The following is a 13,244-nucleotide window of genomic DNA, read 5'->3' as shown; positions in this document are numbered from 1 at the left end:
CAAGGAATACACTCATTTGTCAGCACAAATGCACTTGTTCTTCACGCATACACACGTATAAAAATAACTTACAGAAGAGGAAGAGGTATCGGCAATCCAAAATAGCAATCCCGCACTCCACCAAATGCGATTTCTCATTCCTATTTCCGCATGAGGAGTGCAAGATAACCTTTTTGAAGTTCCAACAACAACTTCCCATTAACATCATAAAAACAAAGATCGATATGCATACATATCAAATTGTGATTCGTATTTCTAAAACTGAACCCAGCACATTTTGCCATACAATCTCCCTTGCAATCAACATTGAAACCAATACTCTTGGATTTCGAAGAAGAAGGTTTCGAAGAGATTTCCCTTTTAGTCCCCATTCCTTTTCCAAGATCTGCACATTGGTTTTCAACTCCCGTTCAAGGTCACATCCAAGAGCCTCTGGAAACATTTTTTTAGCAACTTGCATAGGTCATCGTCGGAAAGGTTTAAACTCAGAATACAATCTCAAACTTTGGTACTTCCGTCTTCCGGTTTTCACCCCAGTAAGGTGAATGAACCAGGCCAAATGCCTTTCCAAGCATCTTCTCTCCCTCTTCAATGCTGATACCGAATGCAGATAGAGCTTCCCGGCATGTTTCCCATGCCTTCCTGCCTTCATCTTTCAAAGTCGAAATTTCAGTCCCTCTCTGCAGTTGAATGTAATACCCATTTCTTGGTAGACAAACCTGATGAACAAGCTCCTCTGTTTCGATTTGGCAAAAAATTGAGCAGTCTGATATTTGGTGCGGTATTAATAACATCACGCTGCAGCAACGATTATCACAACATTATGTCATACTACGAAAGTGACTACGGGACAGAGGTCCAGGGTCGAAGGGGTAGAGAAAGACCTAGGAAAACTTTGAAAGAGATTCTAAAAAAAGACTTAGAGTACTTGAATCTAACGGAGAACATGACACATAACCAAACGCAATGACGTTTTAGGATTCATATAGCCGACCCAACTTAATAGGAAAAGGTTTTGTTGTTGTTGTATGTCATACTACTAAACATCATGGAATTACATTATACTACCCAGCGAAAATGGACACTGAATACTTTTGAACGGACCAAAAGCGCTTACGATGACAATGAAGAGATGAAGCTTTTAAAACCATGCGTGCAAAACCAAATCATCGAGACCAAAGTATTCCCCAGTACAATTTTAATTTAATCTGCGCTAAGTAACATGGAACCGTGGGAAGTACAATCACATGCTCCACAAACGACTTACGATAATAAAGCGGACCCCCAGACCGCAACTACGCACGCCACAAATTTTGGGGGAGCGATGAGGTTCAGGTGGTCAATTCGGATGCCAGTGCTTCCTACTCCAACTTCCCCCAACTCTTTAAAGAGTATGAGTTTTAAACCAAAACTTATTTTTGAGACAAATTTAACTCATAATTCTTTCTGGATTAGTAGAATTGGCTCATTATATATGTGAGATTTAACGGTCCAAATTTAAATCCAACAATTAAGGTAATTGAAAAAAATTATTTTATGTGTTTTATATTCTTTTGTAGTGTTCAACGGGGTTTCATGATGTCGGTTTAAAGATTTTTCAACATTTATCGGAATCTAAATATTTTTAGATTAAAATATTAATAAAATTAAATTATGATTGTCTACGTAACTTTTTTCTAAAAAAGTTACTTTAAGAAAAAAATTATCCTAAATTCATTTTTTAATACTCTCGAGCTAAAAACTTAACCCAAAATGATTAGAGAAAAAAAATTGAGTTAAAACCTAAATTTTCGAAATTAAAAGTTTTAGGTTTTAACCCAAGGACTAGAGATGGTCTTAGTTCCATTTTGTTCTCCAGGGACAATTATACAAATCCCATTATGTTTGACTCAACGAGTTGGGAAAATTACATTTACCACCTCAACATTGGATTAGATAATAAACTTATACTTTATATTTTGAACATTGCTCACTGCTTGAATCTTAATATTGTTAATTAACTTGACCATTGAAGATTCTTTGGCCGGTATCATGCTGATACATTGAGCTCGTAATAGATAACTACCAGTACAATTTGCTATTTTCTTATAAGTGGTGGTTTGCTTCGATAGTTAGGGCTTTCATGTTCAACTCACTGTGTCCCGGACTCACTGCGTCACTACCAGTACAGTTCGCCGCCAAGTTTGAAACTCGCTCCTAGTTCAGATTAATTTAGTGTAGATCACTGCTGGGATAAAAACAAAACAACCAACCTCTATTGCCTCAAGCTTGCAGTTGGAGGATGAATCCAATTCAAAAATTACAAATAACATTTGGGATAAAGAATTAATTTTACTAGTTACATTTTTTACAGACCAGAACTAGATTACCTATGTGGGTGAATCAATTCAGCCAAAAATGATAGATTACAATGGATTACACATGCCCATGCCTTGATTACATCTGAGAATGATCCGGCTCAACTGCGTGTCCGCGATCCGTTGGTACACCGGCATTCATTTCCCTGAGCTGCTCAATTACGCCAAGCAGAAGATTCTTCCAACTCCACATCTTCTTCCCACCAAGTAGCACTCTGTATATTAGATCACATCTCATTCAATTAGAATTCAAAGTCATTATTCCTTAAAAATCTGTTTTTGGATTCGCGTTTCTAAACAATTTGAGGGAGAAAAGAAAACGATTATGATAACGAGAGCTAACCCTGTAGCCTCTACGAAGAAATTGCAGCGAGCTTCCTTGTTCCTCTTGCAGTCCCAGGACCCTCAAAAGTTCTTCTTTTGTCTAAACAGTACACAAATAATCAGCCTTAAAGCATAACAAATTATGTCTAGCAACTAACAGAAAGTGACTGATGATTGGAGGTTTAGACAGAAATATACTTCGCCCAGAGTAAAGCGTGTTGCACTCTCTGCTACGCAAGCATAAGAACCATCGGCTTGTTTTAGCATTACCTGCCAAGGCCCTGCAAAAAATGAAGAAAAAAATGAGACAAATACCCATGGAGAAAACCAGAGGATTTTCAGAGAAAAAGTGCCAACAAAATCATGGTTAACAACACAAACAAGCTGATTGTATAGCAGAACCTTCCTGGATAAAGAAACGTCGGGATTACAAGCGCATTGATATTGAAAAACATAAAATCAATATAAAACTAAGTTCTTACCCATACCAACTGATGAGGAGATAATTTTAATAACAGTTGTAAAGAAATTACACAGGATCGAGCACAATGGCGTTCTAAGATTCATATAGCCGATCCCACTCAGTGACTTGGATTTTCCAAGTCTCCAACCGAGAAGTTTTCCTCACTCGGGAAATTAAGGGAACACTACCCCAACCTACATGCTCCACTCAGAAAGCTTCAACATACAAGCTTCAACAAAAGAAAATTCAAAGAACTTAGCGAAGAAGGCTTTGGTGTATTTAACACAATACGTTGAAATGAAGGAAAGCTTATTTATTGATATCCCCGATAAGCTACAAATATGTACATATGCATGAGTCAAAATAAACACACAAGAGGGAGCCTTCACAAAGGTTGCTTAGGAGAAGTCTCAGCAGTCGGTAGAGCCCCAGAAAGAGAAGGCACCGGAGGGGGATCATTTGGAGCCTCAGTACTGGACAGAACCCTAGAAGGAGGAGGCATCAGAGGTTGATCATTCGGAGCTTCATTATGCGGTACAGCCCCAGAAGACGAAGGCAATAAATGCCTTTGGAACAAACCCACAAATCTCTGATGATCAAGTAAAACCTGACCATCAGTTTCCTTCATCTGGTCAAGCTTCCTCTTCATGTTTGTAGCATAGTCATGTGCGAGCCGGTGCAACTGTTTATTCTCATGCTTGAGCCCCCTAATCTCCTGTTTGAGACTCATCACTTCAGCCGCCAATGACTCAACTTGGCGGGTTCGAGCAAATAGGCGTTGGGCCATATTAGACACAGAACCTGCACACTGAACACTGAGAGCCAGCGAATCCTTAACAGCTAACTCATCAGACCGTTTGGAAAGTAGTCTGTTATCTTTGGGAGTGAGAAGGTTCCTGGCCACCACCGCAGCGGTCATATCATTCTTCATCACGGAATCCCCAACGGTAAGAGGACCAGTAAGGGAGACGAAGGATGGGCGCCATATGTTGTCTGGAGAAGGCGGGGCTGCCTCTTCAACAAGGTTCAAGTCAAAACGACGGTCAGAGGGGCCAGACATTTTCAAAGGTGTTGAAGAGAGAAGAGGTCGGACAAATCAAGATCTTAGAAGTGCAAGAATGAAGCTTCTACTGGTGGAGATTCAAGTGTGCTTTGGAACTTAATGCCAGCCCCTATAAAAATCTGCACTCGACGGAGCTTCAGAAATCGAAGAGGCGCCTGCTCAGAAATCGAAGAGGCGTTTGCTTTCTCAAAAGTTGGGCTGCTTAGAGATCACGAGGGTTGATCTCAGAAATCGAAGAGGCGTTTGCTTTCTCAAAAGTTGGGCTGCTCAAAGACCACGAAGGCCGATCTCAGAAATCGAAGAGGCGCTCGCTTTCTCAAAAGCTGGGCTCCCCAGAGACCACGAGGGCCGATCTCAGAAATCGAAGAGGCACCTACTTTTCCAGCCTTGTCAGCACCTGTCACACGCACACTCAGCTTTGCGGAAATTATGGGCATTCTGTCGAAGACTTCTGGGGAAGTAGAAAACACATGAATCTTACTGTTCAATCACCCACTTCCCACACGCAACAATAGCTCACGGGTACCACAGATAACTTTGCCAAAGTTCTCTGCCAAAGTTGAGCACGTGAAGCTTGCAGCTCCCACTACATCGCTCTGACCAAGAAGGGTAAAAGAATAGCAAAGAAACAACACTAACAAAGTTTAGACCCATAAATTTTGAAGGTCTAGCTACCATATTATTACCCACAAGGGTAAAGGAACAGTACCACTGCTGGATAATTGGAAAGTCCCTGTGTGTCAACCTCTGTGCTTCGTGGCAAGGTAGACTAGCAAACATGCCCAACCTTTACTCACATTCGAGAAAACACTCCCAATAAGATTGCTTGCTCCAAAATCGAAGAGGCACCGTCCTCCAAATCTCGAGAGCCAGACTCCCAACATGACTACTTTCTTAAAAATCGAAGAGAGGGTAAAGGAACAGTACCATTGCTGGATAATTGGAAAGTCCCTGTGTGTCAACCTCTGTGCTTCGTGGCAAGGTAGACTAGCAAACATGCCCAACCTTTACTCACATTCGAGAAAACACTCCCAACAAGATTGCTTGCTCCAAAATCGAAGAGGCACCGCCCTCCGAATCTCGAGAGCCAGACTCCCAACATGATTACTTTCTCAAAAATCGAAGAGACACTGCTTCCCGAATCTTCGAGAGCCAGACCCCCAGCATGATTGCTTTCTCAAAAATCGATGAGGCATCGTTCTCCGAATCAATCGAAGAGGCGCTCGCTTTCTCAAAAGCTGGGCTGCTCAGAGACCACGAGGGCCGATCTCAGAAATCGAAGAGGCACCTACTTTTCTAGCCTTGTCAGCACCTGTCACACGCAACAATAGCTCATGGGTACCACAGATAACTTTGCCAAAGTTCTCTGCCAAAGTTGAGCACGTGAAGCTTGCAGCTCCCACTACATCGCTCTGACCAAGAAAGGTAAAAGAATAGCAAAGAAACAGCACTAACAAAGTTTAGACACATAAATTTTGAAGGTCTAGCTACCATATTATTACCCATAAGGGTAAAGGAACAGTACCACTGCTGGATAATTGGAAAGTCTCTGTGTGTCAACCTCTGTGCTTCGTGGCATGGTAGACTAGCAAACATGCCCAACCTTTACTCACATTCGAGAAAACACTCCCAATAAGATTGCTTGCTCCAAAATCGAAGAGGCACCGTCCTCCGAATCTCGAGAGCCAGACTCCCAACATGACTACTTTCTCAAAAGCGAAGAGAGGGTAAAGGAACAGTACCATTGCTGGATAATTGGAAAGTCCCTGTGTGTCAACCTTTGTGCTTCGTGGCAAGGTAGACTAGCAAACATGCCCAACCTTTACTCACATTCGAGACAACACTCCCAACAGGATTGCTTGCTCCAAAATCGAAGAGGCACCGCCCTCCGAATCTCAAGAGCCAGACTCCCAACATGATTACTTCCTCAAAAATCGAAGAGACACTGCTCTCCGAATTTCGAGAGCCAGACCCCCAGCATGATTGCTTTCTCAAAAATCGAAGAGGCATCGTTTTCCGAATCTCGAGAGCCAGATACCACAGACCACTTTTTCAAAGTGCTCTGACAGAGTTAAAACATGTGAAACTGGCAGCTCCCACTACCGTGCTATGACCAAGCAGGGTAAAGGAATAGCATTACTACTTGTTGTTAGGGAGACTCCTATATATGTCGACCTCCATCCCCAACGGACAGGCAGACCTGCAAAAATGCTCAACCCTTCATCATATCTAAGAGGGCACTCCCAACGAAGCCTTTCGAAATATTCAGCTTTCTTTCCCCCCGATAATACCTCTGCAAACAAGCTATACTAGAGCAAGAATATCTCATATCATCAGGGTTAAAAGCAAGAGTATCCCATATCATGTTTTTTCCCTGTCTTTTCCTTTGGCCTTGTTTTTACCTGCAAGACAAGGAGAAAGAGAGCAATCAGTCAGCACTTGGAATCAAGCTTCCAGCCAGGAACTGACTGCCTGGAACTCCTTACCTGATTACTTACCTGGCATTGCTCTCGAGTACTCATCTTCAACATGTTATGTTTCCAGGGAAGATTACGCATCTGCTTGAGGAACAGATAGGGCAAGTGCGAAGGATACAAGGAAGCATGTGGAGACAAGCGTAACAGCACACGTGCCGATACATCCATTACTCTGTCAAAAGCAAAAGTATCCCATATCAGCAGGGTGGAACGTACTCTAGATTTGATGGACTTGTTTTGACCCTCAAATTCTTCAGTCGGCCTTATACTCTGGAGGAAACCAGAAAACCCTCCAGCTCAGTTCAAGAATAAGCCTGTGGAAAGTTACTTCTTCAAAAGCAAAAGTATCTCATATCATCTCTTCTCATTTTTCTTCTCTTTATCCTTCATGCTGCTGCAAGATGGGGAGAAGGTGAACAATCAGTCGGAGCTCTGATTGCTTACCTTGTCTGTCACCTCTTTCAGCAGACCCCCTAGCTCGGCGACTTGGGGGACTCCTACTACATGGTTTGTATCGCGCTTGACCAAGCCTGAAACTACAAGTAAGCTTCAAGTGAAATTGATACATTACCTTGTGCATCTCCACCAGTTAAAGATACCACCCCTGGATGGAGGAAGAGTACTTCCAGAGAAGATGCCACATCTACCTATGAGACAGATAAGGCAAGTCAAGACGACACCACACTCCGATACTTAGAAGTTTCGTGATTACGAGATCATTCTCCCACAATATTTCCTAATGTCATTTGTACTAAATCATTCACTTGTACTCACTAAATGAGAGCTTGAACCTATGTACTTGTGTAAACCCTTCACAATTAATGAGAACTCTTCTATTCCGTAGACGTAGCCAATCTGGGTGAACCACGTACATCTTGTGTTTGCTTTCCTATCTCTATCCATTTATATACTTATCCACACTAATGACCGGAGCAATCTAGCGAAGATCACAAAAAGCGACCGTTTTCGCTACCTAGGATCTATCTTGCAAGAGAACGGAGAATTAGATGGAGATCTCAACCATAGAATACGAGCTGGATGGATGAAGTGTAAGAGTGCATCCGGCGTGTTGTGTGACCGTCGTAGGCCACTGAAGCTCAAGAGAAAATTTTATAGGACGGCAATAAGGCCAGCGATGTTTTATGGCACAGAATGTTGGGCGGTGAAGCATCAACACGTACACAAAATGGGTGTAGCGGAGATGAGGATGCTTCGTGGGATGTGTGGGCACACGAGAAAGGATAAGATTGGGAATGAGGATATCCGAGGTAAAGTAGGAGTAGCCGAAATTGTAGGAAAGATGAGAGAAAATCGGCTCCGGTGATTTGGACATGTGCAAAGAAGGCCGACTGACGCTCTGGTTCGAAGATGTGACTACGGGACAGAGGTTCAGGGCCGAAGGGGTAGAGGAAGACCTAGGAAAACTTTGGAAGAGACTCTAAGAAAAGATTTAGAGTACTTGGATCTAACGGAGGACATGACACAAAACCGAGCGCAATGGCGTTCTAGGATTCATATAGCCGACCCCACTTAGTGGGAAAAGGCTTTGTTGTTGTTGTTGTTGTTGTTGTAGTTGTAAAGAAATTACAAAGGGACAACCAGACACCTTAAGGCGTCACAGAATAAGATTTTATAAACCTCCAGTGAGAATCACATAGCACATAGCTGATTTCGTCTTGTTTTTCATAAAGTATAAAACAGAAAAATGGAAGTGTCGTATATACTAACTTCTAAAACGTACAAAAAAGGATATCAGAGAACAACGATTATATTGATAAATAAAATGTTCCTAGTAAGATGAATATATGTCCCTCGCCACCGTAATAATAACACCTCCAAGTACAAACGTTAATTACAATAAAATCAAGGCTACTCCATACCAAAAAGAATAACAGTCAGTGTTAGAACAAAGATGCACACAGATTCTGCAAGTAGTACAAATGGTCCCAAAATAATCAAATTCTAGACTGTTGGAAACAAACAAGAATAAATATTTATTGACGTGCTTATAATGGGTTACTTTTGTGACCACGATTTGCAAACATGAACAATGCATTCTTCGTCAAATCCAAACAGGCATTAATGTTGAGAAACCCTTGTCACATGGATAATAGGCCTTGCATAATTTAGCATAACTTAAAATAACTTCTGACTATTCTTTAATCATTCCTCCGAGAACTTATTGTCTAATCTAAAATCCAAGTAATGTGCTCCAATTTATGTGAGAAGTTAGATTATAAACCTTAATGAAGGTTATCAAGGATAGGACGAGGAATAGACAACAATCAGGTGGTAAAATTTGTTAAAAAGAAAACATATTACATACCAGGGTATTGGCGAAATAGTGCTCCACTGTAATTCACTATATAAGGCGCTACTGCTACTGTCTTGAGAGTTAACAAATACATGGTTACCAAAAATTTATATTAAGAAAAAAAATTATGAAATGCAAATTAATTGTATACCTTTGAGTAATCTCTTATTCGGATATAGAACACTGGTGTAAATTGAGAAAGAAAGCGATAGTGCAAATCTTTGGTTGGAAAGCCAAAAAGGCCCAAGTCGGCACTGCATAATTAACAGATTCTAATGTAAGATGAAAAGTATATTTCTAATGTAAGATGAAAAGTATATTCAGAGATAGCAAAATCAGATTCCAATGGATGGTCAATAAGGATTACCGCAATGTGTCTAGTTCAAGATTAAATAGAAGTGTTGGGGTTGACATGGCAAATGTTTCCTGCAAATCCCAAAGAGTTACAGTTGGAAAAGAGGCAGCAGCAGCAGCAATAATACTTCACACAATAATTGACAGATTCAATAACACCAGCCACACAATTCTCATGATTTAAAATGTGAAACAGTCAACTTCAGAACGCAGACACTTCAAACTTATAACAAGACGATGACACCTTTAGACTCGATGCTATACTTAGCTACAGAATTGGAATAAGATTATGTAGCCGGGAAATGGCATATATACTACACCTTAACATTTTAAGATGCCCAATAAATCAAATTATCAATTCAATTGTACATGGAATTTAGTAAATACGTAAAACAAGTGCACTTGTGAGTTGAACCTGAAAATATGCATAAGACTACATGTTCCTAAAACCACAGGCCTCGGATCCAGTAATAGAGGGAGTACACATTTGATAGATCACTAAATAACCAATGCTAGCACATTTAATTTCTTGACCTCTGTAATTTTCAAGTTCATAATCTTGAAATGGCTTAGCAGAGTTTTGTGCGTCAGTTTCTAGATCTTCTAGATTAAACGACTGTTTTTTTTTAGATTCCAAAAGATAAATCTGCAGCACTAGAAAGATTACTGGTATCAAACTAATCTTACAGAAATATATTGATTGGGAAATATCAATTAATATAACTAGCATGCGAAAGTTATGACACCATAAGAAACCCTTAAAAGTTTTCAAGTCCAAAACCATAGTTAATACTTATAGAAGTATACAATCATCAAACATAAAACTCATATATATATATATATATATATAACAAAATTTAATGGTAGGAACGAGCATTCATCTATCAAATGATATTAAAATCATGACTGCAAGTCAAACATTCAAAATGGTTGAGAGAACTAAAAAAGAGGAGACCATACCACATACTTCTCTATTGGAGCAAGCTCACGAGTGCTACAATTTATGAAAATATAAAGAGAGGGAGGCTGACTGGATGCCCAGCGACCTGCAATTGTAAGATATAACATAGTGATGAAAACTAGTACTCCACGGATAAAATGGATCATACGTTGAACAAAAAGAAAGCAATCAAATTAGCATGAAAATCTTCAGTTGAGATGAAATTAAGAAGAGGAACACAAGCATTCATTTGACGAAATAAACAAGCAAGCATTTGAGTCCTATATTATAAATTCATAATCAACCTTCATTTTCATCTTCAAAGTCAAAATCAAGTGTGTCCCTTATAGATTGGAAGAACTTGGTGACTGGACCACTGGGGACATCATCCAGGGAACCTATTGTTATATCATCGAGCTGAAAGAAAATAATCAAAATGAAAAAAACGATTTAGAGAGCTTAATGTTGAACGGTAATCTACTTACTCAAGAGCCCTTTTGGCAATATTTCACCTTTTCTGATCGCAAAGTTATTCTCAATCACTAAATCAATTCTGAATTTGTGGGGTGAGGAGATCTGGTGCATTTAAATTACACAAAGAAATTAGAGAATAGTAAAATTCTGAGTTATGTTTTTACTGAGTCGATAGCCGTTTTGAACTGCTCAGAGGCCCTGCGCTTTTCTGGCTTATCAGGAAACACCTGAAGATAGAAATTTTTTAGCATACTCTTTAAATTGACAAAATAAAATGTCTATGTGAAACAAAGATTCTTCTTACAATGCAAGCTCTTGTTTCCCGTATTTCTTTGAGCTTCCTTACAACAGCCAAGACAAGTTGTACATTCGCATCAATGAATTCATCTGAAGACCCCTTTTACATGTTTAGGAAGTTGAGAAAATTATGTCTCATGTATTCAGATTGCTATGTGTCATCAAGAAGCTATATCACTGTAATTGATAAGATGAAATCAAAGAACAATGATTTGGGGCTAAAGTATAGCATTTTTTTCTTTGGGGTTGGGGCGTAAGTGTAGCATAACTTTAAAGTTTAAGTAGCGCCAAGAAAAACAGAACACAAAAAACAAGTAACACTGATGACTACATAGAGTGGAAACAGGATGCATCTTATAAGGAACTAGTGGAAAGTGAACAGAACCTTTAATAAACAATAGCGTGTGACCATTATGGGTCATCCAGTAATCTAATAACTTGGTAGCAAAAAGAGATACCTTATAAGAAGATATGTCGCTAGGCAGGGGACTGGAGGCACAAGCTCGAAAATATAAGGTACATGAAAAAGAATAAGTATTAGAAGGGCAAAAATATTATATCCAACCAAGCGTCTAAACAATAAGAAACATACCAAAATGCTCATCCAAGTGGAAAGATAGTTTGGAATCCCAAAGAAAAGAATGAACTCACATTATCTAGTAGTCTCTAAACTGCATAACATTCTTTTAACAAACTTCCATAAATATTTTACATTATTATTAGCATTTCCAAGGTAATGTGCCCTTTATCATGCACTGTCTTAACCAAGTTTTTATTTCGTCAAGTAAGCTTCCCGAAGCCTTGTTCTACTTCTTTGTTGCCCCATAAGCTTCTCAGCCTTTGTAAGATAAATTCCATCTTTTTCCTAAATGGAAAGTTATTTATAGTACCAAACATGTCAAGATTCCCAAAATTACAGTGTGCTCAACATCGTCATAAATAACATTAATCCCTAATTGATCATGCCTGAGCTTCACTTAGTTAACATATATTTCTCTGATCAATGGGCGAGGTGGGATTCGAACTTAGGATCTCTTTGAACATTCAATAGAGAAATACAACTAGACAAAGAACTAGCTGGTACGCTGACCGAACATATATGAATTCAACACCATGGAAGGTAAATTTCAGCAGCGATATCTAATCCCAAAGGCTACTTTCAGGAATGATGTACGTATATGGAGATTTTACAATCTAAAACAAGAAATTTATAACAAAAGATAAACCGAATCAGTCCAAATGCACTGAAATAGCATGCTCACAAATGAACATTCTAAGCTGGGTTTTACTAAAACCATTCCAAGCTAGATTAACCAAATGGGCACCAAGAAACCACTCTGAAAATTACCAATTTCCCATGAAACAAACAAAAGTTAGAAACTTCAAAATCTTCCATAACTTGTACTGCAATTTCTCTCAAAACTCAAAAATTCTAATCGAAATAAACGTACAAAAGAGCAAGAGGACTTACGGGAAATCAATCTCCAAGCGGGTCTTCCCGTCTTCGAGAGCATAAGCAAGCGATCTTGCAGCATCAGTAACAAGAACTTCATAGGACTTGGGCTTGTAGACTGCAATTCCAGACGTTGGATCGGCGCTCGAAGCCGAAGAGGCCTTATCGACGCACTTGATTCTTCTGCTATTCGATGGAGATTTCGGAAGCGCTGGAGAAGTTGGGAAGGCGGAGAGGGTGGTGGCAGTCCTGGGTAAGGAAGAGAGAGAAGTGTGAGAGAGAAATGAGTGGTGCGTTGGGCAATAAGGAGAGAGAATGCGAGGTGTTGATGACAAGGCCATGGCCATGGCCATCTCAGTGTTTTGGGGATTTTGGTGTGCGGGAGAGAGGTGGAGGGAAAAGAAACTGAAATGGATTATTAGACGAATGATGATAAGGAATTTGAAGGACTCTGCTGTTGCTCCTGCTGGGTCCTCACAGGTTTATTTTGATTTTGACAATTATTAGATATATTTTTATATCACACATTATTTTGACAATCATTAGTTTTCATGCTGGTTTGGTATTGCTGTGCTTTGAAAAAAAATTGCTGCGAGAATAAACGGTTATGCTGTGAGAATAAGCGGTTGTGAAATAAATCAGCAGACTGTTTGGTAAACTTTTTTGTAAAAGTGCTTTTGGAAAAAAAAAAACAGTCTGATTGTGGGTCTTTTCATTAAAGGAGCACT

General features: G+C 39.7%; 1 protein-coding gene across 1 annotated transcript; it reads right to left on the bottom strand.

The window, feature by feature from the left end:
- Window positions 1-2,233: 2,233 nt before the first annotated feature.
- Window positions 2,234-13,020, bottom strand: LOC103422084 (protein LPA3). Its single transcript, XM_029109464.2, has 12 exons — window positions 12,535-13,020; window positions 11,522-11,552; window positions 11,071-11,163; window positions 10,931-10,993; window positions 10,598-10,709; window positions 10,313-10,398; window positions 9,366-9,424; window positions 9,150-9,252; window positions 9,011-9,071; window positions 2,880-2,962; window positions 2,701-2,781; window positions 2,234-2,572 (listed from the first exon to the last, which is right to left on the bottom strand). The coding sequence occupies exons 1-12, from the start codon at window positions 12,867-12,869 to the stop codon at window positions 2,513-2,515; spliced, it is 1,167 nt and encodes a 388-aa protein (XP_028965297.2). The 5' UTR covers window positions 12,870-13,020; the 3' UTR covers window positions 2,234-2,512.
- Between the last annotated feature and the right edge of the window lie 224 nt (window positions 13,021-13,244).

This window comes from Malus domestica, chromosome 10, assembly GCF_042453785.1.
Source record: "Malus domestica chromosome 10, GDT2T_hap1".
NCBI classification, from domain to species: domain Eukaryota; kingdom Viridiplantae; phylum Streptophyta; class Magnoliopsida; order Rosales; family Rosaceae; genus Malus; species Malus domestica.
This window is presented reverse-complemented; position numbering and strand designations above follow the sequence as displayed.

Coding starts and splice junctions, on each gene's coding strand:
- LOC103422084 (XM_029109464.2), bottom strand. CDS start 12,869: ATGGCCATGGCCATGGCCTTGTCATCAACACCTCGCATTCTCTCTCCT. Junction 11,164..11,521: donor GCGACATATCTTCTTATAAG/GTATCTCTTTTT, acceptor AACATGTAAAAG/GGGTCTTCAGATGAATTCAT. Junction 2,782..2,879: donor CACGCTTTACTCTGGGCGAA/GTATATTTCTGT, acceptor TGTACTGTTTAG/ACAAAAGAAGAACTTTTGAG.